The sequence below is a fragment of the Oncorhynchus kisutch genome, linkage group LG19, assembly GCF_002021735.2.
Source record: "Oncorhynchus kisutch isolate 150728-3 linkage group LG19, Okis_V2, whole genome shotgun sequence".
Classification (NCBI taxonomy): domain Eukaryota; kingdom Metazoa; phylum Chordata; class Actinopteri; order Salmoniformes; family Salmonidae; genus Oncorhynchus; species Oncorhynchus kisutch.
The window spans coordinates 16,948,279-16,973,393 of NC_034192.2; the positions used below are offsets into that span (position 1 = coordinate 16,948,279).

At 43.9% G+C, this 25,115-nt stretch overlaps 1 protein-coding gene across 1 annotated transcript in view; it reads left to right on the forward strand.

Annotated features, from left to right (window-relative positions):
- The window catches only part of LOC109864391 (TBC1 domain family member 22B-like), a 170,981-nt gene that overhangs the window by 65,076 nt on the left and 80,790 nt on the right, over positions 1–25,115 (forward strand). Inside the window, exon 11 of the mRNA XM_031798280.1 lies at positions 12,440–12,666. Coding sequence (XP_031654140.1) covers positions 12,440–12,666 — 227 coding nt within the window. The remainder of the gene's footprint in view (positions 1–12,439; positions 12,667–25,115) is intronic.

The following is a 25,115-nucleotide window of genomic DNA, read 5'->3' on the forward strand; positions in this document are numbered from 1 at the left end:
CCGGGCTCTTCGCTGGCCATGGCAGAACACAGACATTCCTGTCTTGTATGAAATCACGCACAGAACGAGCAGTACAGCTGGTGGCATTGTCATGCTGGAGGGTTATGTCAGGATGAGCATGCTGGAAGGGTACCACATGAAGGAGGAGAATGTCTTCCCTGTAACGCACAGCGTTGAGATTGCATGCAATGACAACAAGCTCAGTCCGATAATGCTGTGACACACCGCCCCAGACCATGACGAAACCTCCACCTTCAAATCAATCCCGCTCCAGAGTACAGGCCTCGGTGTAACGCTCATTCCTTCGACGATAAACGCAAATCCGACCATCACCCCTGGTGAGACAAAACCGCGACTCGTCAGTGAAGAGCACTTTCTGCCAGTCCTGTCTGGTCCAGCGACGGTGGGTTTGTGCCCATATGGTTGATGTTGTTGTCGGTGCTGTCTAGTGAGGACCTGCCTTACAACAGGCCTACAAGCCCTCAGGCTGAGAGGGGCTGGACTATAGCAGACAGTCTGAGCACTGATGGAGGGATTGTGTGTCGGGCAGTTGTTGTTGCCATCCTGTACCTGTCCCTTAGGTGTTATGTTCCGATGTACTGAACCTGTGCTGGTGTTACACGTGGTCTGCCATTGCGAGGACTGCCACTGTCCTGTCTCCCTGTAGCGCTGTCTTAGGCGTCTCACAGTACGGACATTGCAATTTATTGCCCTGGCCACATCTGCAGTCCTCATGCCTCCTTGCAGCATGCCTAAGGCACGTTCACACAGTTGAGCAGGGACCTGGACGTGTTTTTCCAGAGTCAGTAGAAAGGCCTCTTTAGTGTCCTAAGTTTTCATAACTGTGACCTTAATTGCCTTCTGTCTGTAAGCTGTTAGTGTCTTAACGACCGTTCCGCAGGTGCATGTTCATTAATTGTTTAATGATGGGAAACAGTGTTTAAACCCTTTACAATGAAGATCCGTGAAGTGTATTTGTATTTTTCAAATCATCTTTGAAAGACAGGGTCCTGAAAAAGGGCTGTTTTTTTGTTGTTGCTGTGTTTGTCATCCAAGTTGTCAGACAATTTTTCTCAGTTTAGGTAAGCCGGATAAAGCCTCCTGCAGGCTGCCGTTAGCATCTAAATGATCCTTATAAGGTCTTCTGTGTGCAATTTTAAAATAATTGTTTCAAGGACGTACAGTTGAAGTCATTTACATACTTAGGTTGTAGTCATTAACTCGTTTTTCAACCACTCCACAAATTTCTTGTTAATTAACAAACTATAGTTTTGGCGAGTCGTTTAGTAATTTTTCCAACAATTGTTTACAGACAGATTATTTCACTTATAATTCACTGTCACAATTCCAGTGGGTCAGAAGTTTACATACACTAAGTTGACTGTGCTTTTAAACAGCTTGGAAAATTCCAGAAAATGATGTCATGGCTTTAGAAGCTTCTGATTGACATAATTTTACTCAATTGGAGGTGGACCTGTGGATGTATTTCAATGCCGATCTTCAAACTCAGTGCCTCTTTGCATGACATCATGGGAAAATCAGACAAGACCTCAGAAAATAAATTGTGGACCACCACAAGTCTGGCTTATCCTTGGGAGCAATTTTCAAGCGCCTGAAGGTACCACGTTCATCTGTACAAGCAATAGTACGCAAGTATAAACACCACCACGCAGCCGTCATACTGCTCAGGATGGAGACGCGTTCTGTCTCCTAGAGATAAACGTACTTTGGTGCGAAAGAGCAAGTCAATCACAGAACAACAGCAAACAGGCACAAAAGTATCTATATCCACAGTAAAACGAGTCTTATATCGACATAACCTGAAAGGCCACTCTGCAAGGAAGAAGCCACTGCTCCAAAACCACCATTAAAAAAAAGCCATACCACTGTTTCCAACTGCACATGGGGACAAAGATTGTGCTTTTTGGAGAAATGTCCACCAAAAAATAGAATTGGTGCACTTCACAAAATAGATGGCATCATGATGTTGGAAATGTATGTGGATATATTGAAGCAACATCTCAAGACATCAGTCAGGAAGTTAAAGCTTAGTCGCAAGTGGGTCTTCCAAATGGACAATGCCCCCAAGCATACTTCCAAAGTTGAGGCAAAATGGCTTCAGGACAGCAAGGTCATGGTATTGGGTTGGCCATCTCAATCCTTTAGAAAATGTGGGCAGAACTGAAAAAGCGTTTGCCACGAAGGAGGCCTACAAACCTGACTCAGTTACAACAGCTGTGTCAGGAAGAGTGGGACAAAATTCACCCAACTTATTGTGGGAAGCTTGTGGAAGGCTACCCAATACATTTGACCCAAGTTAAACAATTTAAATGCAATGCTACCAAATATTGAGTGTATGTTAACTTCTGACCCACTTGGAATGTGATGAAAGAAATAAAAGCTGAAAATAAATCATTCTCTAGTATTATTCTGACCTTTCACTTTCTTAAAATAAAGTGATGATCCCAACTGACTTAAGACAGGGAATTTTTACTAGGATTAAATGTCAGGAATTGTGAAAAACTAGGTTTAAATGTATTTGGCTAAGGTGTATGTAAACTTCTGACTTCATCTGTTCAGATTGTTTATTCGAAGCAATTATTGGTATGATGATTGTCCTCAACACTTTAATCACATAAAGATTGCAATCTTTCCATTCATTATAATGGCGGATCCTGTTTTCTGCTAACAATGCCTGCTGTACTGTGGTCAGCCTTGAACTCCCGTGGCTTCAATGAGATTGCCAGTCGTTCTCCCCTGGGTGTTACTGAAAGCCCATATACCCATACTGCTGGGGAGTTCTGCCAGATGGCATGGTGTCTCACTTTCTCTAGAGGTGTAACCCATCTCTCTGTGTGCCAAGCCAGGCACACAGCTGGTACTGCCCTATCCCGGATATCTTGTCGCGTTTTTCCTAGCGTCAGGAAACATGGACACTAGGCAGACAGGAAGCTATGGTATCACCGGCCAATAAGAAGCCTCTTGGCAGAGGGGAGGATCTGTGTTCGGCCGATAGTGAAACAGTCTCATGCAAACGCGCGCAAACATCCATACGCACTCGCACTAAAACCCACCCTTCCACACTATTTGGGTGCTAAAATGCACTGGAAAGCAGTGGGGAAAATCACCATGTAAATCTAATCCATTATTATGGAGCAGCCAGTCCAAACATCCAAACATGGCCCTTGGCCTCTACCTAATGAAAACAGAGTTGACATTAAAGGAACATTTCTCCCCTTTCAGTTAATACATCTACGAGCATCCTTACATATACCCTCCAAATCACTTCATCTGTTAATGTGTTTCCATAAAACAGCATTTTCCCTCACCCTCCAAGATTGCACAATCCTCTCCCCAAGCATCCTCTGACTGCAGTTTCCTACATTTGCCACAAAGCCTCTCACCATTCTGCTCTGAGCCACTGGGCAGCACCATGCAATATACCCTGGACTGAAGAGGCAGAAAAATAGGAGAAACGTGTTGGAGAGCTGTCTAATCATAATGCTACGTCATACCGGCTGTATTTCTGCATGCGTGAACAGCAAGAACTCAGACGCACATGAAATTATCCTTGGAATCGATAGAACATCGCTGAGAGATGTCCAAAAAATGGCACCCTATTTATGCTTGTGTACTACTTTTGACCAGGGCCTATAGGGCTCCGGTCAAAAGTAGTACACTATACAGGGAATAGGGTGCCATTTGGGATGCATCCATGGCAGTAGCTGTGCTGGTTCTATTTTGGGATTTGCAGTCTGCAGAGCTGCAGCACTAGTTTTACCAGGCAGAACCCATCCTATCCCCCTCTCTCTAATCTGTAGAGAAAAGGTTAATGAACCCAGATGATCACAACACCAGGCTCTAGGGATCAGCCTGTGTGTGTCTGTGTTAGTAAGCCTGTGTGTGTGTGTGTGTGTGTGTGTGTTAGGGCTGTCCCTGACAACAACCCAAAAATATTGGTAGACAGTAATTTGCTCTTAACTTAAAAGAAATAATAGACACATCCTATGTGTTTTAATCAAATAAACTATATGCACTGAGCTTGTCTGATGCTTTAAGCACACTGTTTGTTTGATTAAATAATTAAGACACACAAATGACTAGAGGGAATCTGACCACAATTGATTTGATTGTGCCGGGCAGGGCTCAGACTTGCTATGTTATACAAAAATGACAGTGAGTGACTGTGACTAGCACCCCTTGTCCCTCTCTCCTCCCTGCTACAGCGACCACCACAGAACATAAAGTGTTTATCGCTCTGTCTGTGTTGCTGAAGCTGCAACATAATTGCAGCTATTTCTGACTGAAAAGTTACCTTACTGAAATCCTTCGTTTAGGAAAAACATTCCCTGTTCCCTCAAGCCTTGCTCGCTTTACGTGATACATGTACGCATCACATGCACGTGACCAATAGGGTCTGATCTATAGCATATCACAATCACATCGATAAATTGGTACTAACAAACACCGTAAAACATGTGACAGTGAAATGTATGCAAATGACCTGACAAATAAAATCAAAACAGGGGAATGTTTGGTTGTTCAGGAGGTAAAGGGGAAATCAGGTGTGGAATAAATGTGACTAGTTGTGGAAAATACTGGCGATAAAAAGAAAACGACGGTAAGGAACAAGCGCTGTGTGCATATTACGTGTGCCAAACAGGTGGTGGTAGATTACAATGGTTTTTTTCTGACCGTTAGGAACGATGTAAACGACACTAAATAAATAAATAGCCTAAAGAAGAAGACTTTATTACAGCAAAGACTAAAGTCTCATTCCTGAATGCATGTTAAAAACAAATGGAATGGTTTATTCCTTACGCTAATTATTCAAGGGTCTCTTTGTTATTTAAAAAAAAAAATGCTTTATTGCATTTCAAATCCTGAATGACTCATGTGATGACATGAACAAATGAATGATTGATACAGTAGCCTATATAAGTATTGAGATATAGGCCAAAGTACGTTACTGTGTTAACACTAAACAGGATGCGTTCTTAGGCCTACAGCTCAATGCTGGTTATACAAGGATACTATACAAAGCCTTCTAATGATAATGACATGACTTATTATTAATGATGATCATAATAATAATAATAGTAACACATATAAGGAGATAAAAGAGGATTATTTTCCTAGAATTTGGAACAGTGTAAACACAATCTTAATACCAGAGAGGCTGTTCTAACGGAAAAAAGTGTAAAGCATAGCAAAGATTAAAAACAGCCGAATTAGTCAAGTTGTTTATCCGACATGTTGTGGTTGCGTCAGGCTTGGCGCTATTAAACAAACACTCCCAGCCAACACAAGCAGGATCTATCAGATTTATTTAGATTCACACGACCTTTCAATAGTTTGGGGTCACTTAGAAATGTCCTTGTTTTTGAAAGAAAAACACTTTTTTTTCTTGTTGGTCCATTTTAAAATAACATCCAATTGATCAGAAATAGTGTAGACATGGTTAATGTTATAAATGTCTAATGGAAGCTGGAAACAGCAGATTTTTAATGGAGTATCTACATAGGCGTACAGAGGCCCATTATCAGCAGCCATCACTCCTGTGTTCTTATGGCATGTTATGTTAGCTAATCCAAGTTTATCATTTTAAAAGGCTAGTTGATCATTAGAAAACGCTGTAGTACCTGCAAAACACCACTCCGGGATGCTGGCCTTCTCGGCAGAGTTGCAAAGAAAAACCCATATCTCAGACTGGCCAATAAAAAAGAAAAAAAAGAATCAGATGGGCAAAATAACACAGACACTGGACAGAGGAACTCTGCCTAGAAGGCCAGCATCCCGGAGTGGTGTTTTGCGGGTACTATTTAATGAAGCTGCCAGTTGAGGACTTGTGAGGCGTCTGTTTCTCAAACTACAGACACTAATGTACTTGTCCTCTTGCTCAGTTGTGCACCGGGGCCTCCCACTCTTACTATTCTGGTTAGAGCCTGTAATCAAACCCACGAGGACATTTCTAAGTGACTCCAAACTTTTGAACAGTAGTGTATATTGATGATTTATAAAGCCAGGCACATTTAACAGTTAGGCTGTCGATTAAAGACCTAATTATTTCCTCACTTTTCTTAGACTATAAAGGCGGGGTCTGTTTTCTCATCTCCTAACTCCACTGCTGCCTCCGCCGCGTTGTTCTCAACACCAATATGCTGGTTAACTCTGGCTATTATGCACATAGCAACATAGTCTAGGAAAACATGCCAATTCAATAGCGCACTGTTTTAGAACCGCGGACAGCAACCCCTCTTCACCGCGGGAGAAAGTGCATTTGTTACAAAATGATATCATTTTTTTATGTGTTGCACCATTGTTCTTACATAATATAACCATATAGAATTTGAGTAGCACGTGTCTTAGATTGTTGGACTGTGCCAACAGCCTCCACAGTGGATCAGTCCTCTCAGACAGGTGCCAATCAGACAGGTGTCTTGTAGGCTACTCCACGACAAATTATTATTATTTCAGTTTTTTGGTGCTACTGCTCGAAATCTCCATCGACCAACAGCCTATCAACTGGTCGACTAATTGGGTTTCAGCCCTAGTGCATTTGGGTGTACTAGTGTGTCTCCATATGCCTGTAGCCCGCTATTAATGGTCAAACACCTTTATCTCACCCTCCCATGTCCTGGGCTTCACCTTGTATCCCTGTATCCCTGCTCTCTGGTCTTCTGCTCTCCATCCTTTCTTTGGTTCCTGTGTCCAGTCAGTGTGATGCTCAGTGGCTGTGTCACCTCTCTCTCTCTTTGCGTTTGTGTGATGCTTCATGTCACCTTGCCTCTATAGAGGCTGAATGGCCACAGGCCCTCTCTCCTGACAATACGGTTGGACAGATGGCCTGGTCCTACCCTTAGAGAGCGAGAGGGAGAGAGTGTGTGTTTGTGCGGCGCTAGGAACAGTACACCATGGGACTTTTCACTCTGCCTATTTAACCCACATAGTCTGACTGCTCACCTATAACTCTTCTTTTTTTCGGGGGAACCATGAGCCATAATCATCATGCCCGTAACACACTCTTACTGACACGTTCTTCCTCTCCGCAAAAGGCTCTTATTATTACTGACCTACCCCCCTGGGTTTGTGCGTGTCACGACGACTCATAGAAATGGAACTCGTAGCTTTGTGGCGTCTACTACTGATGACGTCAGAAACTGTCTGGTGGCCCCAGTGACTTGTCTTTGTAAACAGTATGCCGGGGAGAGTAAGTGTGTGGCTAAATATAGCCGAGAACACTGGCTGAGAGAGAACACTGTGTAGGTGACTCAGATCTCCCCATATAATAAAGAAAAGATCATTTGTTGTGCTTCCCTCCCAAGGGAAATTCACTTCTATAACATTGTTCTATCACTTCAGAGCAGGCTTCAGTTCATACAGTGACCACAGGGGGAGCTGTTGATTTGTGGAACATGTAGTACAGACATTAGAGGAATAGATACACAGCGCCTTCTTTCTTGTGCCCTTGTTAATGCATACTCTGAGTTAGCCCCAATTCCACATCAACCCCCTTACCCGCAAGATACTTGTACACTCCTAGCAGATCTACACAAGTATCTCCCCAACCCTCACCTCAATTGAACAAAACAGTGTTAAACTGGCAGTTTAGACCTGGGGAGGGTCTAATTGTATTAAGTCAGTGGTCACCAACCCTTTCTAAATCAATATCACTTTCGGAGTCAAAAAGCAAGTCGAGATCTACCGCTCAGATTAAACATGACTTAAGATGTAAGCCTGCAACATTTAACTTAATGCAACATTAACCTAATAAAAATAGTTATGTAGGAATGAGGTTTGTGCATTAGGCCTAATACATTTTCACAGCATATTGGCTATGATTGGCCTGCCAATATCGTTCTTCTCAGATCATATTATAATTCTAAACTCGTGCTTTGATAAAATAGATCTGTTGTCACTTGCTAGGCACAGCTGAACATAAATTGAAATACTAAGCTTTTTTAAATTTTACTGATGGTACCTGCATCTGATGGTCAATCTCAGCGGAGAAAAGGAGAGAGCAGCAGACTGTCTGCCTCTCACTGTCCCTGTCCTTTCCTCTGGTGAGCCTGACCAGAGAGAGGGGGGACACAGTCTTCCTTCCACCTGATGGTGAAACTAGAGTCGCACCACATTATTTCTGCCTCATGCACGAATTGATGTTGTTCCTATGAGCAGAAAAAGTGAAATATTCTGCGATATTAAAATGTACACGACTAGCTGCTAATAATAAAAACGCAACATGTCGATATCCTTGGCTACTTCATTCATTGCAACTGCAGTGCTGGTTGTAGCGCGAGTGTATGTAGGGAGAAGCGCATTTAGCTTTCCTGGTCTGCCAGGTAGGCGGAGTTTGTCCCTGCAGACAAATGAAATGGTTCAAAATGCACCCGGGGTGGAGGGCTTCTGAATCAAGTGCAAGGCTTTATTGTTGGCTTTTCTACAGACATTTTTGGTGACTACCGTATTAAGGGCTCCTGAAAAAGGCTCTCCTGTCTTTGAACAGTCTATCCATCCAGCCATCCCTTCTCCCTGTCCATTAGTGCCCGTCTTCAGCAGTTTCTCTTCTCTCCTCTCCGTATTTACCCGAGGGCTTGCCTGCTGCTCACCTCCTCTGGTGTTACCTGTCAGAGTAGCCACTGAGCACACGCACAGCCCACACCCTGTATCTGTCATACACTCATGTTCCCCACGCCTCGTCAATCTGATTATACGTTAATGATCCCGTATGGCACCCATCAGTGTGATAACAGATGATATTACACCGGGTCTAAATGAACCCAGGTGCACACACGACGGACATATAGAAGTAATTGAAGGATGTATGGTTAACAAGGCAACGAATTATGAAGACCCCAACCCCCATTTTATGTTGTGTGGATCAATGAGAGTGAGAGAGAAAAAACGGTTAAGTCTTTTTTTTCATTTTTTCAATCGCTGTATATAATGGGCCAAGCTTATTGGTCCTTATCAGAAACGTGTTGCTCATATTTACATTTGTACAAAATGTCCATGACTGTAACACAAATGGGACAGGAGGTAGGCTTGTTCAAACTTTTGGAATTTCCGTTGATTACTATAGCGCCAATCAGTGTAGTTGTGTAAATGTTTGATCTCTATGGCCAGACTCATTCATCCAAGTATTTTACTAATGTTCCATCCTGAGAATAAATTACTTTGCTCCCGGGTAACCCGGTATTTCCCACCAAAACCGGAAGTGTTATTCAAAGCATTATAAGGCATATAAATATGTCTGGATTTGATTAGAGCTTTGATCAGCATTAAAATTCCATCCTGATGCTAGCCGAACCTGATGAGACATATATTACATACAATTTGTGAGCCCTACATTAACATTTCATTACCCCAAAAAGCCCAAATGATCGTGTCATTGGTTATGGGTCTGAAAAAATAACTGTTGTAGCCTACCGCCATCGCGTGTCGGCTCTTCTTTCAAACTACCCGTGAGATCTATCGGCTGCTGTATTTAACATTCATCAAAGCGCTTGCGTCCCTCTTCAAATATTTTATTTCACCTTTTATTTAACTAGGCAAGTCAGTTAACCTGTCTAGGACACATGTTCTGCTAACGGACCCCCCCCCCACATTAGAAATATTTAACTTTCACACATTAACAAGTCCAATACAGCAAATGAAAGATAAACGTCTTGTTAATGTACCCACCGTGTCCAATTTAAAAATAAAATAAAAAAAGTTTTACAGTGAAAACCACATATTTATGTTATATCACCACCAAATCCCAAAAAACACGCAGCCATTTTTCCCAGCCAAAGATGTTCACAAAAGCAGAATTAAAGATACAATTAATCACTAACCTTTGATAATCTTTATCAGATGACACTCATAGGACATTGTTACACAATATATTTATGTTTTGTTCGATAATATGCATATTTATTTCCACAAATCACGGTTTACATTGTCGCCATGTTCAGAAATGCCTCCAAAATATCCGGAGTAATTACAGAGAGCTACGTCAGATAACAGAAATACTCATCATAAACTTTTTGACGAAAGATACATGTTTTACATATAATTAAAGATACCCTGGTTCTTAATGCAACCGCTGTGTCAGATTTTTTTTTAAACTTTACGAAAAAAGCACACAATGCAATAATCTGAGACGGCGCTCAGACGTAACAATATTTCTCCTCCATGTTTGACTCAACAGAAAGACGAAATTACATCATAGATATTCCCTTACCTTTGATCTTTCATCAGAATGCATTGCAAGGAAACATAGTTCCGCAATAAATCGTTGTTTTGTTCGATAATGTCCATTACTAGTGTCCAATTACCTACCTTTGCTAGCACGTTTAGTTCACATGTCCAAAAGTTGGCGCTGGTCCTGGCGAACTCGGACAAACTTCAAAAAGTTTTATTCCAGGTTGAATAAACTGGTCAAACTAAGTAGAGAATCAATCTTCAGGATGTTATTATCATATATCCAATAAATTTCTAACCGGAGCATTCGTTTTTGTCTACAGAGCCATGGAACGCAAGGTGATATCATGAGTAATGTGTGCCACCAGGAACTGGCATTTTGCCAGACCAGTGACTCATTCCCCTCCCATCCGGTCCCACATCACAGTAGAGGCTTCATTCCAGGTTCTACTGACTGATGACATCTAGTGGAAGGCGTAGGAAGTGCGTACAGATCCATATCTTACTGGGATGTGAATAGACGATGAGTTGAAAATCAACCAGCCCCAGAATTTCCACTCCCTGTTTGGAAGTTTGCCTGCCCTATGAGTTCTGTTATACTCACAGACATCATTCAAACAGTCCTAGAAACTTCAGAGTGTTTTCTCTCCAATAGTAATAATAATATGCATATGTTAGCATCTGGGACAGAGTAGGAGGCAGTTCGCTATGGGCACTCAATTTATCCAAAGTGAAAATGCTGCCCCCTATCCTTAAGCACAAATTCTCATTTACAGTGACTGCCGACCCCAGCCAAACCCTAACCCGGACGACGCTGGGCCAATTGTGTGCCTACCTATGGGACTACCGATCACGGCCGTTTGTGATACAGACCCTGGTTCATTTCCAGGTTGTAGTGACGCCTCTAGCACTGAGATGCAGTAACTTAGGCCGCTGCACCACTTGGGAGCCCCAATAGTCTATTGGTATAAGAAAAGCAACAAAACTAAAAGCTTTTCCTGCGTGGGACTAAGGAGTCTATTTCAAAGAGGCCAGCGGAGCACAGGTGCTTGTGTATTGCACATGAGACAGAGGCTATAAGTTAGAAGCTTATTATGCATAACCCATCAATAATTAGCTAAATATAAGGCTAATTCTGCGTTGAATGTAATACCTGGAAGAGGTAGGCTAGGACATCTATATATCAATCTTGAACAGGATTTTCTATTCTGGATGCAATTTGCATGGAGTTGGAGAGAGACTGCGAGAGAGTGCTCACGCATGCACTGATTTAAGCAACGGTATTCGAGTGATAGGCTGTTTAAAAACAAGGGGATCCTCGAAAGCCGGATGGAGATTGGTGAATTAGACGCGCATTCAGTCTTTGTATCACTGCAGCATATGTAGGCCTCCCCGTCACAAGACAAAAAGTTCCCATGATGAGATGATAGGTCTACATGCATTGTGAACTGCGCCCCATACTGAGATGGGCTGTCTGTCCCCACCCTGAGCCTTGATTCATCGCACAGAGGCCGTAGCAACGCCAGATTTAGACACCACGTATAATTTAACATTTCCATTTCACGCTATGCTCTTCATATAAATCATTTATTGTCATTTGACTGGTTTCTCACTTATTTATCCCGGGAAAAGGGAGTGGTTTTGAGCATACATCTCGCTAACCGGATTCCAGCCATTCAACCCTAGTCTGTACAAACGAACGGACAGTGACTGATCCATAGTCGATTTCATAGTGGAGGGGTAAATGGTTCCAACTGTCATTCATACACTTAACCCATGAATGGGCTTCATAATCTGTACTGCATATCATGGGGCTTTTGATAGCCATCTACAATCTCCCAAGATAAAATGCATGGTTTAAGTGATAGGTCTATGTGCAGCAAACATACTGAAAGAGTAAGATGGCACGAGAATATAGATTAGTGCTGTATGTTTGAATGTGTGTGGAGAGTAGATGTAGCTGAATGGCTGTGGTTGAAGATGTAGTAAGAACAAGCAGTCTGCACAATGTAAGTAATGTATGTGCGAATGAGTGTGGCGTGTGAATCGACGTGGTGTTAACAGGTGCTGTTCTAGAGGCTCTCTACGAAGCTCTGATTCTGGACATTCTGTACCACCACACTTCATCAAGGACTCCTCGGGCTCTCAAGAACATCTCTCCATCCCTCTTTTTTTCTTCTGTTTTAATGCAAGGCCCTGCTGTAATGCTGGTAGACCTAATTCTCTCTCTCTCTCTCTCTCTCTCTCTCTACAGAGGAGGAGGTGGAGAACTTTGACGTGTCCAGCTTGCAGGAGGCGGCTTTGCGAAACATCGAGGCTGACAGTTTCTGGTGCATGAGCAAATTGTTGGACGGCATTCAGGTACATGAATTCTCCTTTCCACTGTTTACATTCACTGTGTGTGTCTGTACCACGTCCCCAGGAGAGAACGGGTTAGGCGTGTGTATTTTTAGGTTTTTGGAGTGTAGTAGTTCTGTGTGTGTGTGTGTGTGTTGAATTGGCCACACACATGAATACACACGGGTTTAGTCACAGTGGAGTCCCCTGTGTGTAAGTTAGTCGCGCCGTCCCACTTTTCCCCTCTGTTCCATCTCTTCAGAATTAGTGTGTGAATGATGAATATTCTCTCTCTGCACTGTACCGTAGCCAGACACAGCCTTTTTACACGTCCACCCTGTGGCGGCCGGCGTTGAGCGTATCACCCAGGGAACTGTTCCGCTGCCGCCTCACTTTCTCTCTCTCTCTTTGTCGCTTATTGATTTACAGCCATAACCACATCCGAGCCGTGCGAGTGTGACCATGTGTGAGCACTCCAGTGTGTTTGTCCTTGATGTAAATGGCCCCATACACAGAGGTAGCTAGGCAGTGGAAGAAGGCAGGTAGGTGGCAAGGCTACAGCATCCATACAGCCATTCGGCGGTGTGTTCAGAGCGGATTGCTGCTGCTAGCCACACGCCCCGGCACGGTTCCCAGGTGGTGCCCACTGCCACCGTTTGGTCTCGCTGTTTTTTTTCTTCTAAACACTCGCGAGGGATGAAATGTTGTGTAATAACACCAGGGTGTGGAAAAGAGGGTTTGATTTACTTCAGCTAGGTCTCTTTTACAGATGAGCCCTGAATGACATAAATTACAGAAAATAGAAAATGCAAGAAGAAAGAGAAACACGGTCCTAAAAAACATTCATCAGTAAAAAGGTCCTCAATCAGCTTTCTGATTTCACCTCGAGGACCCAGAACATCACATTTAAGAACATTTTGAAGATTGTTCCACAAATAAGGTGCAAGAACTAAAATCTGATTTACCGAACTCAGTAGAGACCAAAGGAATGTCCAGAGTTAGCCATCCCCGAGATGGGGTGTGGTAACATTATGTCTAAAGTGTAGTAATGCTGCTAGGTACAGTGGGACTTTGTGTAAAAGGGCTTTATAAATGAAAACATAGCAATGTATTGTGTGACGTAACCTACGTGACATCAAAGAGGGCCAACCAACTTTCTGGTAGAGACTGCAGTGATGACCACTAACATTGTCGCCCGTAATAAAGTGCAAAGCTCTATGATAAACTACATCTAACGGCTTTAATGAAGTGGCAGCTGCGTTCATATAGACGACGTGGCCATAGTCTGGGACCGACAGGAGCGTTGACTGAATCATCTGCTTTCTACTATGTAGCGAGAGGCAGGACCTACTTCTATAGAGGAAGACCATTTTTATGCTCATATTTTTTGAAGCGGGTATTTTTTTAATTTTAGGGGGTATTCTCATTAAAAAGAATGAAATACAGTTCATTTGAGTAGTAATAATAGTACAAATAATCATCTACACAGGTAAAACACTGCTGTTTTATTGTCTTCGATCGATTTACATTTTAATAAATCAAAATAAGAGAAATAAAGAATGGCGAATAAATGAACAACATAATGTACATGGAGGATGGTTTCAAGTTATATACGATAGGGAATGAATGGTCATGGGACGTCCGTCGGGCTACAGAATGACAATCGTCTACATACTGTATCTCTCATTCTCTCTCGCTCTCTCTCCTGCTCTCGCATTTTCTCCCGCTCCTCTCACCCCACTCACTGCACTTCTCTCATCTCTCTCCTCTCATCGTCTTTCCTGTGCTCTTTGTATCTGTCATTCAGATGGCGGTCTCCAGTCTCTCTACTCCAGAGAGGGCCATTTGTATTGCTGGTGACTCACCTCTCTTCAGGGGCAGCAGTACATTAGGAGGCACTCCCAGCCAGACAACCTTTCTGTGCTGTTTTGTCCCTAATTACCGCAGTCAATTGTGTGTACAAAGCTGATTCTCACAGGCACTTGTGAATTTTTCTTCACAACTTCACAGTACCCAGTTTTAACCCGGGAACATTCATACTTGGCTTTCACACTGTTTAGAGGTGTGTGTCTGTGTGGGACTGTGTCTGTGTATGAGAGCGACACAGGGGACTGTTGGTCTGCGTCTGTGGGCGGGAGCTGAACTGAGCCTCTGCTCGTTGCAGTAGAAAGGAATGCTTACTCTGAAGATTATCTGACGCCTTAGAATGTGGAGATTTTAAGACTGCTATCTCCGTGGAAAGACATAAGATCGTGATGTGCATATTATAATAGGTATTAAGCAGGAAACAACATTTTGTAGCATGGCAAACTGCTGTTTTGACCCAAATCCTTTGGACATTCAAGGAAAATGCAAAGGATGGCTAACACTCAGTCTGCGTCTCCTAGTCCCTACTACCTTTGACCAAGAAGTGCACTATATACGGAATAAGGTGCCATTTGCAATGCAGCCTCAATGAGGCTGACAACACTGGATGGCCTTGCTCCTAGTTTTAGGAAGCAGATGTTATTATTGAAATCTTGGTTTCCTAAAAACTCTCTATGGTAAACTTCACAATAACATCCAGCTGTCAGACAGATTTCTACAGCTTTCTGCCCTGAAGGCAGATCACCACAAAAACATCTTATAAAATCACCAAGGACGGTTGATTGCTCATGCGGGTGTCGGTTAGTATGTTTCATATAGCAATGTACAATACTCAATGTGTATCATATTCTCTTTCATTCTGCACCAGCATGCATCAAAATCAAGCATGAGACTAGCTAACTAACCTTTTTAGTTGTTCTTCTATTGGTCTCCCGCACCACTTGATGCAGTTTACATGTCACCGTGACCTGTGTGGAAGCTAGCGTGCCTTACCTTAATCCCCACTGTTTTTGTTGAAAGCATTAGGCGTAGAGACAAATGGAGAGAGGCTTCTATTCTGCTCCCTAGAGGCTCTTTGTATTTAACTCAATCATCGACTGACACACAAACACACACACACACACACACACACACACACACACACACACACACACACACACACTAGAGTGAGTCCCGTGAGGAGTGTACCAGACACACACTGGTACACACATGCAGTTTAACTCACACAGCTGTGGGTACACACACACACACTAAGAGAAGAGGTGAGCGATCACCAGCTGTTGTGTTTTGATGACTGACGTGTGAGCGGTGCAGCCTAAACCCCTGTGATTCGCCGAAGCGGGACACAGCCCCACGCTGCTGTCTGATTAACGCTGACCTCGGAACCCTGCGCTGGGCCCTGGGAGACCCCGTCTCTGATTAGCACAGCTGGGTGATCTGTAAAAAGACGTATGGTGTCAGAGAGGTGAGCAGCTCTCTTAGGGAGCGAAGGGGCCACAAAGCTTGTGAAGCTGGTTATCAGAGTTAGTCTTTTAGTGGAGGGTGTTTATTTGACCAAAAGACCCATTAAGGTAGTCCAGTCAAGTGCACTCACCTACAAACACAAGGATTTTATCTTGGAATTGATCATGTCGTTTTATTCAGTAGCAAGACAAAATAACAGACGTACATCCTTTAAAAGCACCCTATAAAACACCCATACACAAAGAGGGTAATGGCTTCCCAGACCCCCCCACTCCTCAGCTATTTAACCCCTCCACTTCCTGTCGTCTCTGTGGATATGGTAGTAGTGGGTATTAGAGAGAATAGGTTTACAGCTGGGACAGGATGGATCACAAACTAGCTAATTAAGGTGCTGGAGGTGTTGGGCCCCGTAAAAATGGTTGAGAAACAATTGGGGCCAAAATGACGTGCCTCTGCCACACACACATAGTTCCATAGAGACAAGGTCACAGGAAACAGACACACACACACACACCCTCTCTCAAGCGCTCCTTTAGGAACTGCTGCTGTCGACAGAATGCAGTAGCATTTACTCCGGGACAAAGGAGCCGAAGCACGCTTTTTATTAATTCTCCTAAATAAATAGATCCCTTATGGGGCCTTGTTGCTAAAACGCCTTCAGTGATATTAATTGTTTATTTAGCCTATTTTTAACGGACTCTATAGCTAACTTTAACAGAGAAGGAAATTGGAAGCATTTACCTCAGAGCCCCTAGAGATTGATGGCATAAAACACTGCGAAAGCCACTGTGAGAGCAGTATCAGATCTGGAATAGAAAATACTCTCCTTTCTGTTTTTATATTAATAAATTCCTCTGTTTGAGCTTGAAATTGAACTTAAATTATTTTTCAGCAACTAGGTTACTTGTTACAATGGCCTTCTTTTTGATGTAGCTTTTCTGTGGTGTTATACAAGTAATACTGGCATCTAGTTTTACATGGTTGTGTGAAATTGGTGGCATTTGAAGTGCCATTTCTTTTTCTGTTCTCAGTCTTACAGAAATCTTCTTGTCTGTCTGGATGAACTGTTAACCATTTTAACAGTAACTGCTGCGCTACTTAACTAGATGCAGACAGACACACAAACATAAAAATATGTTAAACCCTGGCTAGCCAGCACACACACCAGGGTTGGGCGGTATCCAGATTTTCATGTCTTCCTTACCGTCCTTCTCTCATCCAGGGATTTACGGTATAAATGGTTTAATACACAATAGCATATTTCCATGGTGGCTGCTAGCTAAATATGCTAACGAGCCCAAACTAAATAAAGAATTGCAAAGACAGGCAATCCAGCTCAAAGTTATACATGTGTGTGTATATATATAAAATATACACACACACACAGTCGTGGCCAAAAGTTTTGAGAATGACACAAATATACATTTTCGTGAAGTCTGCTGCCTCAGTTTGTATGATGGCAATTTGCATATACTCCAGAATGTTATGAAGAGTGATCAGATGAATTGCAATTAATTGCAAAGTCCCTATTTGCCATGCAAATGAACTGAATCCCAAAAGAACATTTCCACTGCATTTCAGCCCTGCCACAAAAGGACCAGCTGACATGTCAGTGACTCTCTCGTTAACACATGTGTGAGTGTTGATGAGGACAGGGCTGGAGATCACTCTGTCATGCTGATTGAGTTCGAATAACAGACTGGGAGCTTCAAAAGGAAGGTGTTGCTTGGAATCATTGTTCTTCCTCTGTCTACCATGGTTACCTGCAAGGAAACACGTGCCGTCATCATTGCTTTGCACAAAAAGAGCTTTACAGGCAAGGACATTGCTGCCAGTAAGATTGCACCTAAATCAACCATTTATGAAATCATCTAGAACTTCAAGGAGAGCGGCTCAATTGTTGTGAAGAAGGGCGCCCAAGAAAATCTGGCAAGCGCCAGGACCGTCACCTAATGTTGATTCAACTGCGGGCACCAGTAGTACAGAGCTTGCTCAGGAATGGCAGCAGGCAGGTGTGAGTGCATCTGCACGCACAGTGAGGTGAAGACTTTTTGGAGGATGGACTGGTGTCAAGAAGGGCAGCACAGAAGCCACTTCTCTCCAGGAAAAACATCAGGGACAGACTGATATTCTGAAAAAGGTACAGGGATTGGACTGCTGAGGACTGGGGTAAAGTCATTTTTTCTGAATCCCCTTTCCGATTGTTTGGGGCGTCTGGGGAAAAAAGCTTGTCCCGGAGAAGACGAGGTGAGCGCTACCATCAGTCCTGTGTCATGCCAACAGTAAAGCATCCTGAGACCATTCATGTGTGGGGTTGCTTCTCAGCCAAGGGAGTGGGCTCACTCAGAATTTTGCCTAAGAACACAGCCATGAATAAAGAATGGTACAAACACATCCTCCGAGAGCAACTTCTCCCAACCATCCAGGAACAGTTTGGTGACCAACAATGCCTTTTCCAGCATGATGGAGCACCTTGCCATAAGGTGGCTCGGGGAACAAAACATTGATATTTTGGGTCCATGGCCATGAAACTAGCAGTGGCAGCTATACAGAACTCATCCAAAGGGCTTATGACTCCTGAAACACGGCAGGAAGTTAACACAATATGATGCTCCTTCACCTTGTTAATTCAGCCACTTACTTAGATAACGTGATGCGTAAGTTTAACTTTCTAGTTAATGCAGAATGATGCAGTAAAGAAAAAATATTTTTCCTCCTTTCAATTTTTTTATATTTTTTGTCATTTCTGCTCAGCATCACACATGTTGTGCTTCAGTTGCACTTCACTAGGATGACAATTCATACACAAACGGGCATTCTAACAGCAGATAGCGCTTTGACTGATGTGGAGCTACTTTTCTCCAGTACTTTTCTTGGTGTAGCCAGACCACTTTTCTCCAGTAAAATGCAAGACGAACTTTAAACTAAACATTATGAAATGTATCAGGCAACATTTTTTTTCCATGATAAATATTAGAAATAGCATGGTCATGCATAATTTTTGCTAAAAAAGACCTTGCTTTTTCATCATAAGCTCATTTACTTGTGTGGCTGCCAGCCAAATAACTTTGGGCTTCCGTTGTCATCTGATGAAAAAGAAGCTATTTTCCGCCGGCTGTGTTGCTCTAATGTATTTTCTGTGAAGGAATAGTTGCAAGTCCCTGATCACTCTATTGATGAAGGAAAAAAACACTGGACTTATATAAAATGTAACCCCTGTCAGTACACAGCTGAACTCACCTGCTCTCTCCCATTGTGCTATTTACAAACAAACGTGACTGGCTCAACTGTTCAGAGGAACGAAGGTAAGCTTCATAATGTAAAGTTATGTTACAGGTGAAGGGAAGAAACTGACTGCTTTCTCTCCTAATGTATTGCACAAGTGGTCTGCAGCTAAACCCTGTCTTTCAGGACCCTGTCTCTCAAAGATAATTCATAAAAATCCAAATTACTTCACAAATATTCATTGTAAAGGGTTTAAACACGGTTTCTCATGCTTGTTCAATGAACCATAAACAATTAATGAACATGCACCTGTGGAACGGTTGTTAACTTCACTAGGGTAGTGGGCAGCATTCGGAATTTTGGATGAAAAGCGTGCCCAAATTAAACTGCCTGCTACTCAGGCCCAGAAGCTAGGATATGCATATAATTGGTAGATTTGGATAGAAAACACTCAAGTTTCCAAAACAGTTAAAATAATGTCTTAGAAAAACAGAACTCATATGGCAGGTGAAAACCTGAGAAAAATCCATCCAGGAAGTACTATTATTTTGAAAGGCTGTTCTTCCATTGAAAGCCTATCCACCATACAAAGACCCAGTTCACGATCTCTATGGCTTCTTCTGCATGTGGCCAGTCTTTAGGCATTGTTTCAGGCTTGTACTCTGAAAAATTAGGGAGATACAGCACTTTCAATGAGTGGACAGTGGAAATTTCCAGACCTGAGTCCAGCGCACGATCGGGAGCGCGCCATTCTTGTTTCTCCTTTTCTATTGACAAAGCTTTTGTCTGGTTGAAATATAATGTATTATTTATGACAAAAACAACATGATTTGATTTTAAACATCGTTTGACATGTTTCTACCAACTTTTATTGTACTTTTTTGACTTTTTGTCTGGATGTTGAGAGCGCTTTGTGCCTTTGGATTACTGAACTAAACGCACCAACAAAATGGAGGTTTTTGGACATAGAGGGACATTATCGAACAAAACAAACATTTATTGTGTAACATGGAGTCCTGGGAGTTTTTTATTAATTTTTTTAAATTTTTATTTCACCTTTATTTAACCAGGTAGGCTAGTTGAGAACAAGTTCTCATTTGCAACTGCGACCTGGCCAAGATAAAGCATAGCAGTGTGAGCATACAACAAAGAGTTACACATGGAGTAAACAATTAACAAGTCAATAACACAGTAGAAAACAAAGGGGGGGTCTATATACAATGTGTGCAAAAGGCATGAGGAGGTAGGCAAATAATTAAAATTTTGCAGATTAACACTGGAGTGATAAATGATCAGATGGTCATGTACAGGTAGAGATATTGGTGTGCAGAAGAGCAGAAAAGTAAATAAATAAAAACAGTATGGGGATGAGGTAGGTGAAAAAGGGTGGGCTATTTACCAATAGACTATGTACAGCTGCAGCGATCGGTTAGCTGCTCAGATAGCTGATGTTTGAAGTTGGTGAGGGAGATAAAAGTCTCCAACTTCAGCGATTTTTGCAATTCGTTCCAGTCACAGGCAGCAGAGTACTGGAACGAAAGGCGGCCAAATGAGGTGTTGGCTTTAGGGATGATCAGTGAGATACACCTGCTGGAGCGCGTGCTACGGATGGGTGTTGCCATCGTGACCAGTGAGCTGAGATAAGGCGGAGCTTTACCTAGCATAGACTTGTAGATGACCTGGAGCCAGTGGGTCTGGCGACGAATATGTAGCGAGGGCCAGCCGACTAGAGCATACAAGTCGCAGTGGTGGGTGGTATAAGGTGCTTTAGTGACAAAACGGATGGCACTGTGATAGACTGCATCCAGTTTGCTGAGTAGAGTGTTGGAAGCCATTTTGTAGATGACATCGCCGAAGTCGAGGATCGGTAGGATAGTCAGTTTTACTAGGGTAAGCTTGGCGGCGTGAGTGAAGGAGGCTTTGTTGCGGAATAGAAAGCCGACTCTTGATTTGATTTTCGATTGGATATGTTTGATATGAGTCTGGAAGGAGAGTTTGCAGTCTAGCCAGACACCTAGGTACTTATAGACGTCCACATATTCTAGGTCGGAACCATCCAGGGTTGTGATTCTAGTCGGGCATGCGGGTGCAGGCAGCGACCGGTTGAAAAGCATGCATTTGGTTTTACTAGCGTTTAAGAGCAGTTGGAGGCCACGGAAGGAGTGTTGTATGGCATTGAAGCTTGTTTGGAGGTTAGATAGCACAGTGTCCAAAGACGGGCCGAAAGTATATAGAATGGTGTCGTCTGCGTAGAGGTGGATCAGGGAATCGCCCGCAGCAAGAGCAATATCATTGATATACACAGAGAAAAGAGTCGGCCCGAGAATTGAACCCTGTGGCACCCCCATAGAGACTGCCAGAGGACCGGACAGCATGCCCTCCGATTTGACACACTGAACTCTGTCTGCAAAGTAATTGGTGAACCAGGCAAGGCAGTCATCCGAAAAACCGAGGCTACTGAGTCTGCCGATAAGAATATGGTGATTGGCAGAGTCGAAAGCCTTGGCAAGGTCGATGAAGACGGCTGCACAGTACTGTCTTTTATCGATGGCGGTTATGATATCGTTTAGTACCTTGAGTGTGGCTGAGGTGCACCCGTGACCGGCTCGGAAACCAGATTGCACAGCGGAGAAGGTACGGTGGGATTCGAGATGGTCAGTGACCTGTTTGTTGACTTGGCTTTCGAAGACCTTAGATAGGCAGGGCAGGATGGATATAGGTCTGTAACAGTTTGGGTCCAGGGTGTCTCCCCCTTTGAAGAGGGGGATGACTGCGGCAGCTTTCCAATCCTTGGGGATCTCAGACGAGATGAAAGAGAGGTTGAACAGGCTGGTAATAGGGGTTGCGACAATGGTGGCAGATAGTTTCAGAAATAGAGGGTCCAGATTGTCAAGCCCAGCTGATTTGTACGGGTCCAGGTTTTGCAGCTCTTTCAGAACATCTGCTATCTGGATTTGGGTAAAGGAGAACCTGGAGAGGCTTGGGCGAGGAGCTGCGGGGGGGGCGGAGCTGTTGGCCGAGGTTGAAGTAGCCAGGTGGAAGGCATGGCCAGCCGTTGAGAAATGCTTATTGAAGTTTTCGATAATCATGGATTTATCAGTGGTGACCGTGTTACCTAGCCTCAGTGCAGTGGGCAGCTGGGAGGAGGTGCTCTTGTTCTCCATGGACTTAACAGTGTCCCAGAACTTTTTGGAGTTGGAGCTACAGGATGCAAACTTCTGCCTGAAGAAGCTGGCCTTAGCTTTCCTGACTGACTGCGTGTATTGGTTCCGGACTTCCCTGAACAGTTGCATATCACGGGGACTATTCGATGCTATTGCAGTCCGCCACAGGATGTTTTTGTGCTGGTCGAGGGCAGTCAGGTCTGGGGTGAACCAAGGGCTGTATCTGTTCTTAGTTCTGCATTTTTTGAACGGAGCATGCTTATCTAAAATGGTGAGGAAGTTACTTTTAAAGAATGACCAGGCATCCTCAACTGACGGGATGAGGTCAATGTCCTTCCAGGATACCCGGGCCAGGTCGATTAGAAAGGCCTGCTCACAGAAGTGTTTTAGGGAGCGTTTGACAGTGATGAGGGGTGGTCGTTTGACTGCGGCTCCGTAGCGGATACAGGCAATGAGGCAGTGATCGCTGAGATCCTGGTTGAAGACAGCGGAGGTGTATTTGGAGGGCCAGTTGGTCAGGATGACGTCTATGAGGGTGCCCTTGTTTACAGAGTTAGGGTTGTACCTGGTGGGTTCCTTGATGATTTGTGTGAGATTGAGGGCATCTAGCTTAGATTGTAGGACTGGTGGGGTGTTAAGCATATCCCAGTTTAGGTCACCTAACAGAACAAACTCTGAAGCTAGATGGGGGGCGATCAATTCACAAATGGTGTCCAGGGCACAGCTGGGAGCTGAGGGGGGTCGGTAGCAGGCGGCAACCGTGAGAGACTTATTTCTGGAGAGAGTAATTTTCAAAATTAGTAGTTCGAACTGTTTGGGTATGGACCTGGAAAGTATGACATTACTTTGCAGGCTATCTCTGCAGTAAACTGCAACTCCTCCCCCTTTGGCAGTTCTATCTTGACGGAAGATGTTATAGTTGGGTATGGAAATCTCAGAATTTTTGGTGGCCTTCCTGAGCCAGGATTCAGACACAGCAAGGACATCAGGGTTAGCAGAGTGTGCTAAAGCAGTGAGTAAGACAAACTTAGGGAGGAGGCTTCTGATGTTGACATGCATGAAACCAAGGCTTTTTCGATCGGAGAAGTCAACAAATGAGGGTGCCTGGGGACATGCAGGGCCTGGGTTTACCTCCACATCACCCGCGGAACAGAGAAGGAGTAGTATGAGGGTGCGGCTAAAGGCTATCAAAACTGGTCGCCTAGAGCGTTGGGGACAGAGAATAAGAGGAGCAGGTTTCTGGGCATGGTAGAATATATTCAGGGCATAATGCGCAGACAGGGGTATGGTGGGGTGCGGGTACAGCGGAGGTAAGCCCAGGCACTGGGTGATGATGAGAGAGGTTGTATCTCTGGACATGCTGGTAGTAATGGGTGAGGTCACCGCATGTGTGGGAGGTGGGACAAAGGAGTTATCAGGGGTATGAAGAGTGGAACTAGGGGCTCCATTGTGAACTATGATATGATAACTATGATAACTAACCTGAACAACAGTATACAAGGCATATTGAGGAGCTGGACAAGCTAGCAGTTAGCAGGCCGAATTAGCAAGCAGGGAGATAGCGAGGGCTAGAGAGTTAGCCTTTGGGGGATGTCGCGATGGGGTGAGTCTGTTTATTCCTCTTCATGCGGTGACATCGATAGACCGGTCGTGGGCCCGGGTATTGTAGCTCAGGAGTATGCTACGGTGGTAGCGCAGGCCGGGCTAGCTTCAAGCTAAGTGGGTGGAAACGCTAGCCAGGGGTAATCATCCGGGGTTGCGGTTTAGCTAGATAGCTAGTTGTGAAGATCCAGCGTATTTGGAAGCTTAGGTTTAGCAAAATGTTTTTAAAGGGATAGCTATGTAAAAAAACGAAAAATAAACGAAATATACAGGGACACGACACGACAGGACGACTTACTGCTACGCCATCTTGGACCATACAGTTACAATGAAGAGTGCCACCAGATGAAGATCATCAAAGGTTAGTGATTCATTTAATCGCTTTTTCTGACTTTTGTGAGCCCTCTCTTTGGCTGGAAAATGTCTGCATGGTTTCTTGTGGCTAGGCGCTGTCCTAACATAATCGCATGGTTGCGCTTTCGCCGTAAAGCCTTTTTGCAATCGGACACTGTGGTTGGATTAACAAGAAGTTTATCTTGTGAGATGCCTAAGACAGCGCTACAGGGAGACAGGGCGGACAGCTGATAGTCCTCGCAGTGGCAGACCACATGTAACAACATCTGCACAGGATCGGTACATCGGAACATCACACCTGCGGGACAGGTACAGCATGGCGACAGCAACAGCCGAGTTACACCAGGAACGCATAATCCCAACATGAGTGCTCAGAATGTCCTCAATAAGCTGAGAGAGGCTGGAATGAGAGCTTGTAGGCCTGTTGTCTGGTGAGGACCTGCCTTTACATCACCGGCAACAAAGTCGCCTATGGGCACAAACCAACCGTTGCTGGACCAGACAGGACAAAAAGTGCTCTTCACTGACGAGTTGAGGGTTGCTGTTTTGTCTCACCAGGGGTGATCGTCGGATTTGCGTTTATCGTCAATGGAATTAGCGTTACCCCTAGGCCTGTACTATAGAGCAGGATCGATTTGGAGGTAGAGAGTCCTACATGTTCTGAGGCAGTGTGTCACAGTGTAGCGGTATTTATTAGAGGGGCAAAGAGATTTTGTTTGGGCGCCAGGCAGGTATTAACCATGCCGAAAGGAAAATAGTAGAATAGAGAGAGTACCACTACCAGACCCACACACATCAGCAGAAGAGACTGCTTAGAGTGTAGCCTGTTTACCAGATAGCCAGTGGAGAGAAAAAAAGAATACACACCATATAAAACCCACATCACAGCACAGGGGTAGCCCAAACAAGAATACCTCA